Source organism: Cotesia typhae, unplaced genomic scaffold (assembly GCF_013202065.1).
Source record: "Cotesia typhae breed Kobodo isofemale line unplaced genomic scaffold, CoteBio_Ctyphae contig_22, whole genome shotgun sequence".
In the NCBI taxonomy this organism is placed as follows: domain Eukaryota; kingdom Metazoa; phylum Arthropoda; class Insecta; order Hymenoptera; family Braconidae; genus Cotesia; species Cotesia typhae.
In genome coordinates, this window is record NW_027423728.1 from 4,861,525 (window position 1) to 4,878,182 (window position 16,658).

At 27.7% G+C, this 16,658-nt stretch overlaps 2 protein-coding genes across 3 annotated transcripts; both read left to right on the forward strand.

The window, feature by feature from the left end:
- The first annotated feature begins 2,074 nt into the window (after window positions 1-2,074).
- On the forward strand, window positions 2,075-5,998 carry LOC141524261 (tubulin alpha-1 chain). Its single transcript, XM_074238014.1, has 3 exons — window positions 2,075-2,234; window positions 2,540-2,762; window positions 4,601-5,998. Exons 1-3 carry the CDS (start codon window positions 2,232-2,234, stop codon window positions 5,725-5,727), a joined length of 1,353 nt encoding a protein of 450 aa, XP_074094115.1. The 5' UTR covers window positions 2,075-2,231; the 3' UTR covers window positions 5,728-5,998.
- A 1,298-nt stretch (window positions 5,999-7,296) lies between these two features.
- LOC141524128 (neurotrophin 1-like) lies at window positions 7,297-9,905 on the forward strand. 2 transcript variants are annotated; one of them, XM_074237795.1, is made up of 6 exons: window positions 7,297-7,816; window positions 8,190-8,301; window positions 8,394-8,605; window positions 9,296-9,355; window positions 9,431-9,534; window positions 9,609-9,905. In XM_074237795.1, the coding sequence occupies exons 1-6, from the start codon at window positions 7,775-7,777 to the stop codon at window positions 9,814-9,816; spliced, it is 738 nt and encodes a 245-aa protein (XP_074093896.1). In that variant the 5' UTR covers window positions 7,297-7,774; the 3' UTR covers window positions 9,817-9,905. The 2 variants fall into 2 exon arrangements, with proteins under 2 accessions (XP_074093896.1, XP_074093895.1); XM_074237794.1 differs by having other exon boundaries at window positions 7,301-7,861.
- Window positions 9,906-16,658: the final 6,753 nt, after the last annotated feature.

Sequence of the window (16,658 nt, forward strand, 5' to 3'; positions counted from 1 at the left end):
CTCTTTCTTGAATTAAAAATGGTATCAAGATTCTCACATAAGGACACTTTATATGACACTGAAGTTGTCAGACATTAAAAATTTTTTTGGAATTTTATAGCAATTAAATTATTAAAAAATTTCACATGTGAAAATTAATAAAAATTATTTGTGCTAATTTTTAGAAGCATTTTTTTATTATAATTAATTTGTTAAAAAAATTTTTAAAATTGACTTTATTTGAAAAATTAATAAAATTAAATTTCATAATTAAAAAATGATTTTATTGATGAATAAAAAATTACTCAATATATATAAATATATGACTTAATTACTAAGATTATTATTTTTGTAGGTATTTGAATGGATAAATCATTCAATTGATAAAAATTTACATACACAAAATTAAAATGATAATGAAAATATCAAACATTCACTTTATTTTAAATAGACAAAATAATTAATTAATTTCTTTATTCATTTATAAATAAATTTTATGAAATTTTTTAGTTAAAAAAAAAAAAAATAACTTTATCTTTTTTAAATATTAATTACTTTTAATTAATAAAACTACTTTACAATAATTAAAAAATTATAATTAATATTGGCCTGAAACTAGAAATAAATTAATCAATAAATGCAACTTGAAGGATTTGGTTAAAAAAATGATAATTTAAATAAATTCATGAAAAAAAAAATAATTGTATATATTACAGGCTGATTTATAATTTATTCTTTAATTATAATGTATAAGCAATTAAATTTCATAAATGATTAAGAAGACAACAATTTAATAACTAAAAGATTTAAAAAATTGGGAAGACAAAATTAAAATTATTAATAAAAAGGAAAAAAAATAAAAGTATTTAAAAATTTCAAAAGATCACAATTTTTAAAAAAGTTAACTCAAATTAGAAAAAAAAAATTCAAATTCAAAATTAAAAAAAGAAAAAATTAAACTAAAAAATGAAGAAGGAAATAATTTAAAAAGTAGAAAAATAAAAAATTAAGAAGACTCAAAATCAAAAAAAAAAAAATTGAAATTTAATATGAAAACAAAAAAAAATTAATTTAAAAACTGTAGACGAAAAAAATTGTAAAATATTGATTCGCCTAGCCCTACAAATGTCAATGGCACATCCTTAGTGTCATTACATTTGGGCTTATATCCCCACACAAAAATAGTTACTTCACATACATCGAAACCCACACCCTGCGCACCGATATACAAATATATAGCATATACCTACACCTATCTACACCGGTATCCAACATAGTAACCAGCAGACCAGTAACTAGTACCAGTAACCAGCTGTTCCATCTCCGCTATCAAAATGCCTAATTTCTCCACCTGTAAAGAGTAAAGCCATTAACTAATGTCATGAGTAATGAGTAATATTAACCCAGCGTTTAAATTATCTTTTCTTGACTGATATCACCTACAAAAATAAATAAATAGATAAATAAATAAATTTTACCAAAACAGCAAAAATTGGTGAATCTAAAAATACCCAGACAATATTTATTATTATTTTGTTTTGGGTATGACACATCGTAATCGATTTCGTCATAGCTTAATTTCATTGCCATCTATAGCTACAAAATAATATAATTACCTCGAATAAAATAATAAATATGCAAAACAAATACTCTTGAAGTAAACAAGTAGATCATAACAAAAAAAATTGAGTCATCAATTGCCCATAAATCAAACGAGATATTAAAGTCATTGATACAGAGAATATAAGGACCTTTTTTGGCTCTGGGAAATGGATTTTAGAATGTCTGGAGAAAACAGTGTCCCAAATAGGAAATGATTTTTTTTTTTAATTTAAATAATTATTAATAAATAATCTAAATAAATTATTAATCAGTGTTTAAAAGCGCAGTTGGTGAAATAAAAAAAACTAAATAGCTGAATTTTAAAATAAATAAAAAATAAAATATTTAAGGTTCGATCAATTTATAGACTGGACTATTTTTTCTCAGCGTAGTAATATTTAATTGAGCGGTTACAAGGTACTGCGGCTGAAATCGACCAATTGCAGATGGAGCACTGGGCGCGGTTGGCCAATCAGTAGTGAGAATCGGGTCCTCGTACCGAGGCTATAAAAGCCCCGGCTAGCAACGCCGTGGCGTAGTCGTACGACTGAACTCAACGAAAAAGGTCGCTCTGAGTCTCTCACAGTCCGACAAGCTATACAAGCTATCGTTCATATTTTTTTTCTACGATAATCAACTAATTTGACAAAATGGTAAGCTAAAGATACTTATTAATATTTAATAATATTATTATTTATTAAAAACCCACTTTTATTTATCTAAATTAATAACTTATAGATTTTATTTAATTTAAGTCAGTTAGTGATTGTGAATTAATAGTTTTATTTTACGGACAAAGGATGATCGCGTCGCTTGACGCCATTTTGTAACGGTCGCCGGTTGAGTCACGTTATTGATTTTGAACTTTTTATAATGCGTACATTTTGCGGTATTGATTTTTTTAATTATTCATTTTATCGCGAGTATTATTTTTATTAATAATTGTTTTTTTGTGCAGCGTGAGTGTATCTCAATCCACGTTGGACAAGCCGGAGTACAGATTGGTAATGCCTGCTGGGAATTGTACTGCCTTGAACATGGAATCCAACCGGACGGTCAAATGCCCTCCGATAAAACAATTGGAGGAGGTGATGACAGTTTCAACACTTTCTTCAGTGAAACTGGTGCGGGTAAACACGTACCCAGAGCTGTTTTCATCGACTTGGAGCCTACTGTAGTCGGTGAGGATTATTTTTATTTTATTTTATATATTTTACATTTTTAGGGTTTCTAAAAATTTTTTGATTTTTTTTTTTTTTTTTTTTTTTGAAAAAAATTATTACAAAAAAATAAAAAAATAATTCGCACGTGTAAAAAACTTTAAAAACTGCAAGTGCAATTTAAAAAAAATTTTTTTTTGTTTTAATTTAATTATTAAAAAAAAAATTAAAAAATGTAGATTATCTTGAATTGATGTAATAATTAGGTGATCAAATTGGGGAACTATCGAGATTCTTTTAACGCTTGGAGTTGTAACGGAAATTAATGAGTGGGGGGAAGCCATGGTTTGAGCGGTTATTTTTGGTACTAGTCTTTCTTATGGGATAATGAGAAGCTTCTAGAAAAAGTCTAACGGTTGTTTTTTTGTTGTTTCTCGCTGGTATTCTTTTGATTGATTAATGGAGATGTACGCTCGGTAAAATTAGATAAAGAGTGATAATAAGAATTTGAGTAATTAGTAGTTGATAAAAATTTTTCAGGTCATGGCTTTAAATTTTATTCGTTGATACTGAGTCAAATTTACAATATTTGTTTTTTTTTTTCTCTTTAAAAATTGATTTTTGTAAAAGAATTTATTTTTGTAAAATTTTATTAAAAAATTCAATTTTTGCTAATTTTAGTATTATTTTTAATGATAAAAAATTTTTAGTATGCTTCTTTAATGGAATAAATTTTATTGATCGTTAATTTTTCAGAAGTAGGTAATCAAAAAAATTTGATTGAAAAATAAGTTTGTATTGATAGTTTAATATTCTTAATCATTAAATTCGAATTTAGAGCTCTAGGTTTTGTAATAATTTTAAAAAAATTTTCATTGATAAAAATGAATCATTAATTATGGAGACAAGATGATTATTATAAATATTATACTATATTTTCAATAATTTATAGTACACTGGTTTGAAGAATTATAATTATATTCAGGGATTAGAAAGGTCTTTTTATATAATCATTAAAATAATTTTAATCTTCAAAATAAAGTTCTTCAATAAAACTTTAGGAAATTATTAAATAATTAGATTTAAATGTCACAAAATTTTCATTAAAAAAAAATTTTCACTTAAACTTTAAAAATATGTATAGCTTTAAGTAGCTAAAATATTTTGTTGACAAAAATTACTCGATAATTAATTCAACTAAAATTCTTTCTGTCAGTACAAACATTAATTAATGATACTTAATATAATATGATGTGATAATTATTTAGAAATTCTTTTGTGTTGATAAAATTAGATTCATTAATTCACCTTAATTTAAATGATTAAATATTTAGATTAACAAGTTTTCAATATCGATAAAAATAATTATAAATTTAATTCATAAACACTATTAATAAAATGAATAAATAATTGAAATTATAATGAAATCTGACAATCGTTTAAATTTTTCTAACACTAGTAAATTATTTTTTAATTCTACATGTTAAATTTTTTTCATAATAATTTGTTAAAAAAATTTTCTTAAGGTAAAAGACCCAGTTCTTGATACTGGCCTAGTTATTGACACTTGCAATTTTATTTTAATTAAAAAAAAAAAAAAAAAAAAAAAAATTAACTCTGATAAATTAATAAATATCATTTTTGAGTTATAAATTTTAAGATAATTGAATTTTAAAGGACATTTTATTTTTTTAATTCGAATAAAATTACAAGTGTCAAACAACTAGGCCCGTGTCAATAACTGGGTCTTTTACCTTATGTCTACAAATTTCAATGTAATTATAATTATTTGATCCTTGAAAATAATTAAATTGAAAAAATTTCATTGAAATAAAATACTAACATTAAAAATCTTCCAGATGAGGTTCGAAGCGGAACATACCGTCAATTGTTCCACCCAGAACAGTTGATCACCGGAAAAGAGGACGCAGCGAATAACTACGCCCGCGGTCACTACACGATCGGAAAAGAAATCGTAGATCTAGTCCTCGACCGAATTCGCAAGCTCGCTGACCAATGTACCGGACTTCAAGGATTCTTAATATTCCACTCGTTTGGCGGTGGTACCGGATCCGGATTCACGTCCCTCCTGATGGAGCGTCTTTCAGTCGACTACGGTAAGAAATCAAAGCTGGAGTTCGCAATCTACCCGGCCCCCCAGGTATCAACAGCCGTTGTCGAGCCTTACAACTCGATCCTGACCACCCACACGACCCTCGAGCACTCCGACTGCGCCTTCATGGTTGACAATGAAGCTATCTACGACATTTGCCGCCGCAACTTGGACATCGAGAGACCCACCTACACGAATTTGAACAGACTGATCGGACAGATCGTATCCTCGATCACGGCCTCCTTGAGATTCGACGGAGCTCTCAACGTCGATTTGACTGAGTTCCAGACAAACTTGGTACCTTACCCACGTATTCACTTCCCTCTGGTCACCTACGCCCCAGTTATTTCCGCGGAGAAGGCCTACCACGAGCAGCTCTCTGTCGCTGAAATCACGAACGCCTGTTTCGAGCCCGCCAACCAGATGGTAAAATGCGACCCGCGTCACGGAAAATACATGGCTTGCTGCATGTTGTACCGAGGTGACGTTGTCCCCAAGGACGTGAACGCTGCCATCGCTACCATCAAGACGAAACGTACCATTCAGTTCGTCGACTGGTGTCCAACTGGTTTCAAAGTTGGTATCAACTACCAGCCACCAACTGTCGTACCTGGTGGAGATCTCGCCAAAGTACAACGTGCTGTCTGCATGTTGTCCAACACGACAGCCATCGCCGAGGCCTGGGCACGTCTTGACCACAAGTTCGACCTTATGTACGCGAAACGTGCCTTCGTACACTGGTACGTTGGTGAAGGTATGGAGGAAGGTGAGTTCTCTGAGGCTCGTGAAGATTTGGCTGCTCTTGAGAAAGACTACGAAGAGGTTGGCATGGACTCTGCTGAAGGTGAAGGCGAGGGAGCTGAAGAATACTAGACGTCCTTATGGGATAAATAAAATAAAATACTGATTGATGTTCTTCAGCTGAAGTAATATATTTAAGACCATCGAGACCTTGTTTATATTTAATATCGTTTTTCATCTGTCGTATTATTATTATTATTATTATTATTATTTTTCATTTTGTATTGTTGTAATTACGCTGTGAAACATTCCTTTGCTTTATCAACAACTGATGATATATTACTTGGCATTATAAAATCTCTTTTTTAAATCCTCGATGGAAATACATGACATTTATCATTAATTTTTTGTCTAACGTTTTTCTCCTTGTCTTTCTCCTGTTGATGGTTTTAGTTTACTTTTTAAGTCGATAGAGTTGGTTGGAAATTTAATTTCTTGTAGATTAGGTCAATTTATGTTTTTTAATTTGTTTTAATTATTATTTATATTTAAGACTTTGGAAAGTTTAATAAAGATAAGAGCTGAGTTTAATCTTTGGTTTAATTTTTATTAATATAGCTAAAAAATTTTATTGATAATTTATTTTATGGAAAATTTATTTTTAAATTAGCAATTTTGAATTTTACAACTCGAATCATTTTCGAAGAAATCAAATATTTAAAAATTTATAATCAACTTTATAAATTAATAATTTAATTATTTCAAATGACTTTAAAATTATTAAAATTAAAATTTACAATTTAAAGTTGATTTGTTTTTTTTTTTTTTTTTTTTTTTTTTTTTTTTTTTTTTTTTTTTTTTTTTAATTAAAATAAAATTATAAGTATATAACAATTCATTTTCTTCAGACTACTTTTGAGTTTTAGCGCCTCCAATGCCTAAAAAAGAAACAAAAATTTTGCCGCTGGAAATTGTTATAACGCAAAATAGAATTTTAAAATTATCCTTTACTTTTTTTTAACTGTAAGAAGCACTAAAATTTGAGCCAGGTATTAATTCTATGGAAGAAAAAAATTTTGAAATAGCAATAAAGTTTAAAAATCAAATTTTTAAAAAATTCAAAATATCTACTTTTTTTTTAAACAGTAATTAATAAAAATCATTAAATCAGAAATTAAACTTAAGGATTTTATAACATTTTATTTTAGTTAATTAAAAGAATGATTGCAAATTAATAAGTTATTAAAAGTATAAATTTATTTAAAAAATTATTTTCCAATTTGTCATTTCAAGAAAATTTATTAAAAATTTTTATTACTGTTGTTACAATGGCAGCGTAAAAAATTTAATTGCATAGAAAATTTTAAATTAGTTTTAAAAATTTTTTTAAATTATCTACAAAAAATTGCCAAGTGTAGAAAAAAAAAATTTTTTTTCTTTTTACATAAGCGCGGGCATTTTGTCAGTTTAAAATTTCAAGAAGCAAAAAAATATATTTCTAACATAATTATAAATAAACTCATACTGAACTTTCATAAATTTCCAAAAAAAAAAAAAAAAACTTCAAAAACAAAAAATATTTATAAGTTTATAAGTTTTTATTATTTATAAGTTTGTACTCAATGTAAAAAGTGCATTAAAAATGTATATTACGGTTCAATGAGTGTGAGTAGAGAAAGTGACGAGGGCAGGATCTAAAATTTAAAAATCCTAAATATATGTTCAATAAACAGTAAGGTGTAATGGAAACTGTACTTGCAGCAGATAAAAATAAAGTATCGGCTTAACTTTTGTCCATTCCGGAAGCAAGGGACAAAAACACTTAAAAAGAGGAAAGAGAGAAACGGAGATAGTTTTCTTCCGTGACGCACTTAAGTAAACAGCAACTGTAATTACCTTGAAGCTTAGATACTATTGTTAATTTTAAAATAAGTATATTCTACTGAGGGATAAGGTGTACTACCTGATGCAAATATATTTAGCATCAGTTTTCGTTAATTTTTCGTCTCCATTCGGATTGTAACTCGTGTACCGTTAACGTGAATTGAAGGATGAGATATCAATGCGTCCATTAAATATTGTTTGGATATTTAATATATTCAAAAAGTCAACTTAATTTTAGTGTTATTTATATAATTTATTTTATTTTATTTATAAAAATAATTATAAATTCATAATTATGGTGCTACGGTTGTTGTTAGTTGTTTGTTGTGTACTTGAGGTAATTTTGTATGATCATTTTTCAGTTAATACTTCAAAAATTAACGTAAGTTAAAATTTCACATGCGCACGCATATTCAGTTATTTATTTTTTACTAAATTTCGATTTTTTGGATTAATTAAATGTTTTTACTGAGCAAAATAAATGATTGTCAAAAAATAATTAAATGTTATTTTATAAACTTAGTTTTTACAGAAAAGTCAATTTGAAAAAAAAAAAAAAAAAAAAAATGATAATACTAATTAAGTAAAAGTTTTCTTATTAATTTAAATAAGAAGACATTTGGTCATTTTTTTGGATCTTTCAAAAAAAAAATTACGACTGAGAAAATAATCATAAATACTTTTTTTATAAATAATTAAAAATTTTTTAGGTGACAAAATTAATAACTAGTTTTCCAACTCAATTAAAACTTGATGGAAATGTCACTTTTGTTGAAAATTTTGTTAATCAAACGGAACTTAATGAAAAAATTTCAATTCAAGGTAAACTAATAATTTTTTAACTATCATGAAATATTAAAAAATACCGTTTATTTTTGTAAGCTACTGTTATAAACTAATATTTGCATTTTAAGGATCAAAAAATAAACCAGTAGAATTGGAACTTGATAGATCGAAGAAAATATTTCACTACGCCAACGGAAAAAATAACAATTCTAGTGTGACGCTGCTACCGAAATGCGATGGACGGGAATTTTGCGAAGAAGTGCCTGATTATCCGATTGAGATTGTTGAAAAAGCGCTACGATCAAAGAAGAGTTTAGAATTATTAAATACTAAAGACAGGGTATGAAAATTTATTTTTTCTTCTTGAGTAATTTTTTTTTTTTTTTTTTTATTAAACGAATATACATAACTTTTAGTGAAATTTAGTGTCATTGCAAGGTCTTGATTTGAATTTATGGCTTTTTAAAATTTCATATAATTCTCACCGATTGTCAATTTGTATGATAAATTTGAATTTTTGAAATGCGTTAAAAATGAAGTTCGCAGTTAAAATTTTGCTCAATTTTTTTTTGTTAAATACTTTGTACTGATCTTCAAAGATCTTGAAATTTTTAGAAGGGTGTTTTTCTTTTTTTCAAAAATATGAATTTTTGAATTTCTAAAAAAATTTTTTTTTCGTTTTTTGTAACTTTTAAAATTTTACAATTTTATTATTTTAAATCATGCATAATTACAATTTTTTTTAGAGATTGCTGTGAATTGTTTTTTTCTTAAATTCAAATAAATTTTTCTATTAAATTTTCACATTTCTTCCTTTTCTGAGTTTATTTGCGCAAAAATAAAATTTTTATACGCTTTTTTAACACTGCGAAATTCATCTCTTATTTATTATGTTTTTTAACTATCAAGGATTTTACTCCTGACTCGTATTTTATCCCTTCAAACACAATCTTAGTTTTTTAACTTTTAAAATTTTTTAATTAACTTACAATATAAAATTTTTCTTAAATTTTAATTGTATATTTTTCAGCCTCTAGATCCAAAACCAAAATTTGGTAATGATAAAAGTGATGGTCTCTGCAAAGGACTTGTAAGTTTTTACCACTGATAAATCTAACTATTCTACGAGAATAGTAATAATAATATTTGTAAATTTTTTTTTTAGTCAAAATACATAATTCCACGAGCAGCACATAATAAAGATGGAGAAACAAAATATATTATCAACACCAAAGAATATGTTCAAGGCATGAATGTAGAAACATGCGAGTAAGTTAAATTTTATATTTAATAATCAACAATAATAGATAAATTATTTTATAAACCAATTATTATTTTTATAGAAATGTTGATAGTCCTTGCCGATTAATTGACGGTTTTGCTGTGGGTTATAAGACTATGTGTGTACAAAAATTTATGTACAAAAAATTAGTCTCACTTTCGGATACCGGTGAAGCCGAAACAGATTGGTTCTCAATGCCTGCAAGTTGCTGCTGTAAAATTGAATTTACGGGCATTGATCATGACTTATATCGACATAAATTAAATTAATTATCGTATAATTATTTTGTAATTAATTTTATTCAACTGTAATTATATGACTAAACTATTAGTTAATTAAAAAAATAAGTTTTTTTCAAGTTTCCGTCGAAAAAAATTTTTATTTAACTATAATTTTACTGAGACGGGCGTTTAATGTCATGACAAGTTTTGATTGTTGAATTATTTTGTTAAATTTTTTTTTTTTTAATAATGGTTTGTTATACTTATAAAAATTAAACATTAATTATAAACCTTACGACAAATTTAAATGATATAAAAAAAGATATATTGATTCATTGTTAAAAAAAATTGACTTAATTAAAGAAAAAATTGAATTTTTTTTTAATAATTGTTTGTTATACTTATAAAAATTAAACATTAATCATAAACCTTACGACAAATTTGAATGATATAGATAAAGCATTGATTCATTGTAAAAAAAAATTGTCTTGATTAAAAGATAAAAAAAATCTTGAACCAAGAAATTTATTTCGAAAAGCTTTGTTGTTTTAATTTTAGAAAAATTCTTGAACAGAGAAATTTTTTAGATGATTTTTAGTTTTGATTCTCAGTGAAATACTTCAAAAAAATTTTCGGGGTTCAAAAATTTTTCTTTTTTATCAAATAAATTTTTTTTTGTGTGTGTATAGTCATCGAGTTGATAATTACAGAGTAGTTGTTACATTTTTAAATAAGTCAATGTCAAATTATTCAGGCTGTATTATGAAATATTGTTCATAATAATTTGTGAGTATTTAAATTTTTATTATTTGATCAATATAAAAAAATACTGTTTCCCAAAAATTGAAAAATGACAATAATTTAAAAAAAAAAATTAATCAGAAAATAATTAATTTATTATTTTATTTAAAAAAATGTGTCAATATCAATTAAAAATGAAAAATGAAAAATATCAATGAAATTTAGCAATTCTAAAATAATACAGAAATATAATAATAATTTTCATAGCAAAAATCGTTCCAATTCTTCGTAATTGGAATCTAACATTGGGTCATCCAACTGATTGTTACCATCGGATTACAAAAGTTTTCCAAACAAATCACTGTCGCTGTCGCATAGTTTTGATTTGTGATCGCTGTTATTGGTCTATTCATTTGACCAATCATCACTCAAAACATCATCAAGATCAATCGGCTCAATTTTTTTCTCCAGCCAAGAACTGACAAAATTTTTAACGTCTAATGTATCTAAAACTTCATCATCAATTTCTAAATCACTTTCATGAATTTCTTGATTATTTACAGAACTGTGTGCCAAATTATCACCCAGCTGCAATTGACTATCGCTAAAACTCAAAGATCCACTTAAATGTTGACTACTGTAAGGTAGATCAAGTATTTCATCAATACTTAAATCTACTACACAGCGTAATAAATCGTCAATTTCATTGGAATTATTATCAATTAACTGCAATTGGACATTAATATTACCGCCAGTACTATTTCTAATAAAAATATTACGGTGTTCAATCATCGCGACTTTTTTAAAAATTTTTAACTGATTCCACAATTTCCTGCTTGTACAATTGCATTTTTTTAATCCAATGCAGCATGACTCTATTAGCGCTCTCAGCACATTCATTATTTTTGGAATTCGAATAGTTGTGATGCCCGCATTGTTCCGCAGTTGATTCTTTCTGTTCGTTTTGATAATTGTAACCATAATCGGATAAGCAAATAATATCATCACTATCATCTTCAATTATTTTAACTAATTAACGTTTCATGGCGAAATTTTCAACGAAAATATACTTCATTGTGTACAAATTTTTAATTTAGATTTAATTGTTTTTTCAGAACAATCACCAGTGCTCCACATTCTATCATTATTGTATTTATTAACGACTGTGTGTAAATTTTTGGGCGAATTATCCGGCTGACTAACAAGAAACTGACCATCAACTACTATTCCTTCACTATTCAACACATAAATACTCATTTCTTTAACGATAAATTTTTTTTTAGAATTACAATTGCCGTTAAAATTTACCACCAAGTGATTTATGCCACCAAAAACCATTTCAGTTGTCAGTGATCGGTTGAAAATAAATCCCGATTGTTTTTTACTAACTTTTGGTTCGGAAATATCATCATTATTTCTTCGCATAAACAGCCAATTTCCCATGCACTAAACAGTAACACTAGCGCAATAATTGTTAATCTTATCATCTTGGTATTTGCAAGCAATATTTTTTATTTCACGACTTTCGTCGAATCCCAATTTATCCAAAAATTTTATATTAGTGTAATTTTTCCTCAGAAATTGCGTCAATAGCTTGTACTGTTCTTGATTTTTCACATAAACTGTATCAAAAGCTTCAAATGTTTTTTTTATTTTACTCCGCAATAGATAAATTTTATGAGTACCAATTTCTGGATTTATTCCACAAACTCTGTAATATTTTGAAATAATAACGATTAGGAAATGAATCATTGGAGATCGGTGGTTCAGTGACAATTGTCTTACTGAGTGATACAGTATATGGAAAAAGGCGGCATTTACAGTATTCTTTAATTATAAATTGATTTTTATAATAATAACCACTGAAATCTATCACAATTTCCATTTTCTCTTAGTCTTATCTAATAGATATTAAAAAAAAAAAAAAAATGTTTCTATGTCAATTAAAAATAAAAAATATCAGTAAAATTTAGCTATTTCAAAACAATACGGAATAAGGTGGAAAAATTGGAATTAACACTTTTAAAATTTGAATTTTGAGTTCCGCTTTTGACAGGAGTTGGGTTGGTCATTTCCTGACATATTTTCAGCGTAAAAGGATTTATTTGATTTTCAGAAAATTTTTTAACAGGAGCTTTGTTTGGGCGCTTCCGCTGAAATTTCAAAATTTGGCTGGAAATATTTAAACAAAGCTCCTGTAAAAAATTCTCTGAAAATCAAATAAATCCTTTTACGCTAAAAATATGTCAGGAAATAACCAACCTAACTCCTGTCAAAAGCGGAACTTAAAATTCCAATTTTAAGAGATCCATCACGGAAGTTACATTTTAACACACTCTAATAAAGAAATATAATAATAATTATTTTCTCAATATAAAAAAAATCTGTTTTTCAAAAATTGAAAAATGGCAATAATTTGGATAAAAATTTAATTAGAAAATAATTAATTTATTATTTTATTAAAAAATGTATCTATGTCAATTAAAATTGAAAAATATCAATAAAATTTAGCAATTCCAAAACTATACAGAAATTTAATAATAATTCTCATAGCAAAAATTGTTCCAATTCTTGGTAATGTGAATCTAACATTAAGTCATCCAACTGACTGTTATCATCAGATTGCAAAAGTTTTTCAAACAAATCATTATCGTTGTCGCTTAATTCTGATTTGACCTTGCTGCTGTTACTGGTCTGTTCACTTGATGACCTATCATCACTCAAAATATCATCAAGATCAATCGGCTCGGATTCGTACTCCGACCAAGAACTGACAAAATTTTTAACGTCAAATGTATCTAAAACTTTATCATCAATTTCGAGATCACTCTCATGAATTTCTTGATTATTTATAGAACTGTGTGCCGGAGGATCAATTAAATCAAAAATTGTATTAATAAAATTATGATTGCTATCAGAAAGATCAAAATCAATGGGCACCATGTTATTGTCATTGACCGTTGAATCCGATGGTACATCAAAATTAATATTGACTAATTCTTTTAAATTTCTACTACGTTGAACACTCACTTGCTCACTTTGATTGCTCCACGATGTACTTGGTTGATCGCTCACCGAAGTGTTTTCGGAAAAACTTGCCGGCTGATAAATAATATTTGTGGGCGTAGGTTTCGGCTGGATCGCAATTTCTTTAGGAGGAATTTTTGATTGAACACTACGTGCCTTGGTAGCAGCAGGTTTATTTATACTTTTGGAGCTAAGTTGAGTTTGTGATAAATTTTTGAAATTTCTGACTGAATTCAAGACTTCGTCTTTGTACAACTTGGACGTTAGTATCCACTGCAGCATAATTTTGTTAGAATAATCAGCACAAACGTTCCTATGGGGGTGGGGATGTGAATGATATTTGCACTTAGATTTAGGCGATGCACTGAATTCCTGTGCAGGATCGTAACCGTACTCAGATAGGCAAATGATATTGTTGTAATTGAAGAATAATTTATGCAGCACATGCTGTTTCTTGTCAACTCCATTTACGAAAATGTACTTTATGTTATATTTTTTTACAAGAGATGTTAATGCAATTTGTACATCGTTTGGTATACAATTACCGGCTGTCCACTCTATTCCGTAAGTATTATAGAAGTGATAATTGTAAACATCTTTCATTGCGTTTGTTTTTACCCGATGGTAAGGCGGTTTAACGACTAGTAATTTATGATATATTTCTACTCCTTGGTCATTGAACACATAAACACTAAATTCTTTAATAATAATATTTGTACGTCTCAAATTATAATAACCATTGAAATTTATCACCGCGTGATTTCGATTTTTATCAACAGTTTTAGTAACTGGCTCGGTTTTCTCAGATTTTGATTCTTTGCTTGTCGATGGTGTTGGGTAAGATATAGTTGAATATCGCTTGCTATTACCACGAAATTTTTTCAGCAGCAAACTACTCATGTATTGAACATTAAGACGAGCGCAATAAAAGCCTTGCTTTTTAATGTGATATGAACAACATGGACCCATTATTTCTAAACTGACGTCGAAGTTGAATTGTTCCAATAATTTAACATGATCAGGCTGAATTTTTATAAAATTGAACAAATCTCGGCGTTGTTTTTTATTTCTAACGAAAACTACTTCACTGTTCGACAACACCCTGAATATTCTTTCTTTTAGTTCCTTAATTTCATGTGTACTGCGTTGTAATGGTATCCCATATTTTTTTAAGTAGATGCTATAAATATTATTAATAAAGTTTATATCCTTTAGGTGCTCGATTGGTGTCGCTGTTACTATCGCAACACCCACTTTTTTAGAATTGTCTTGAAGATAAGATTCGCAGTATTCTTTTATGATGAAATCATCTTTATAATAGTATCCGCTGAAATCAATAATGGTCGCCATTTTTTTGGATCTGACTGGTGTCTAATATATAGGAAGAAAATATTTTTTATTTTTATTATGTTTTATGATTAATTATTTTCATTTGATTATGATGCAAAATTTTTTCCTGTGTAATAACAAGAAAAAATTTTTCTATTAAATCAAGTTAATTTTTTTTGTATAAAATTTTATAATTTGAGCAAATTGTAATTATTTCGCGAAAGATGTTTATAAAAAATTTTTGAAGACAGAGACTCGATTGACTTCTTTGGAAAGTCGTAGTACGATAAGAAATTATCTTATAATAATACTAGTTCATATCACAAAAGCTTTTGTTCTTTCTAGTATAGAAGCCGTTGTGTATTTAAATAGATTGTTAATCTGATCAAAAAAAATATATATAATAAAAATAATTCATCGTAAAATATAATAATAAAAAAAATATTTTCGTTCTATATATTAGACACCAGTCAGATTCAAACAAATGGCGACCATTATTGATTTCAGTGGATACTATTACAAAGATGATTTCATCATTAAAGAATACTGCGAATCTTATCTTCAAGACAATTCTAAAAAAGTGGGTGTTGCGATAGTAACAGCGACACCAATCGAACACTTAAAGGATATAAACTTTATTAATAATATTTATACCATCTACTTAAAAAAATATGGGATACCATTAGAACGCAGTACACATGAAATTAAGGAACTAAAAGAAAGAATATTCAGGGTGTTGTTGAACAATGAAGTAGTTTTCGTTAGAAATAAAAAACAACGCCAAGATTTGTTCAATTTTATAAAAATTCAGCCTGATCATGTTAAATTATTGGAACAATTCAACTTCGACGTCAGTTTAGAAATAATGGGTCCATGTTGTTCATATCACATTAAAAAGCAAGGCTTTTATTGCGCTCGTCTTAATGTTCAATACATGAGTAGTTTGCTGCTGAAAAAACTTTATGGTGATAGCAAGCAATATCCAACTACATCTTACCCAACACCATCGACAAGCAAAGAATCAAAATCTGAGAAAACCGAGCCAGTTACTAAAACTGTTGATAAAAATCGAAATCACGCGGTGATAAATTTCAATGGTTATTATAATTTGAGACGTACAAATATTATTATTAAAGAATTTAGTGTTTATGTGTTCAATGACCAAGGAGTAGAAATATATCATAAATTACTAGTCGTTAAACCGCCTTACTATCGAGTAAAAACAAACGCAATGAAAGATTTTTACAATTATCACTTCTATAATACTTACGGAATAGAGTGGACAGCCGGTAATTGTATACCAAACGATGTACAAATTGCATTAACATCTCTTGTAAAAAAATATAACATAAAGTACATTTTCGTAAATGGAGTTGATAAGAAACAGCAGTTGCTCGATAAATTCGTCTTCAATCCCAATAACATCATTTGTCTATCTGAATACGGTTACAATCCTGCACAAAAAATCAATACGTCGCCTGAATCTAATTGCAAAGATCATTCACATCCCAACCCTTATAAGAACATTTGTGCTGATTATTCTAACAAAATTATGCTGCAGTGGATACTAGCGACCGAGTTGTACAAAGACGAAGTCTTGGATTCAGTCAGAAATTTCAAAAATTTATCACAAACTCAACTTAGCTCCAAAAGTATAAATCAACCTGCTGCTAAAAAGGCCAGGAATGATCAATCAGAGATTGCTCCTACTATAGAAATTTCGATCCTACCAAACACTGAATCTGGAAATGTTACTACTACTCCGGCAAGTTCTTCAAGAGACACTTGGGCGT

Excerpts from the sequence above, each read along its gene's own strand:
- LOC141524261 (XM_074238014.1), top strand. Across the intron at positions 2,763-4,600 it reads CTTGGAGCCTACTGTAGTCG|ATGAGGTTCGAAGCGGAACA; the intron begins GTGAGGATTATT and ends AAAATCTTCCAG.
- LOC141524128 (XM_074237794.1), top strand. The coding sequence starts at position 7,775 with ATGGTGCTACGGTTGTTGTTAGTTGTTTGTTGTGTACTTGAGGTAATT. Across the intron at positions 7,862-8,189 it reads TTAATACTTCAAAAATTAAC|GTGACAAAATTAATAACTAG; the intron begins GTAAGTTAAAAT and ends AAAATTTTTTAG. Across the intron at positions 8,606-9,295 it reads TATTAAATACTAAAGACAGG|CCTCTAGATCCAAAACCAAA; the intron begins GTATGAAAATTT and ends TATATTTTTCAG.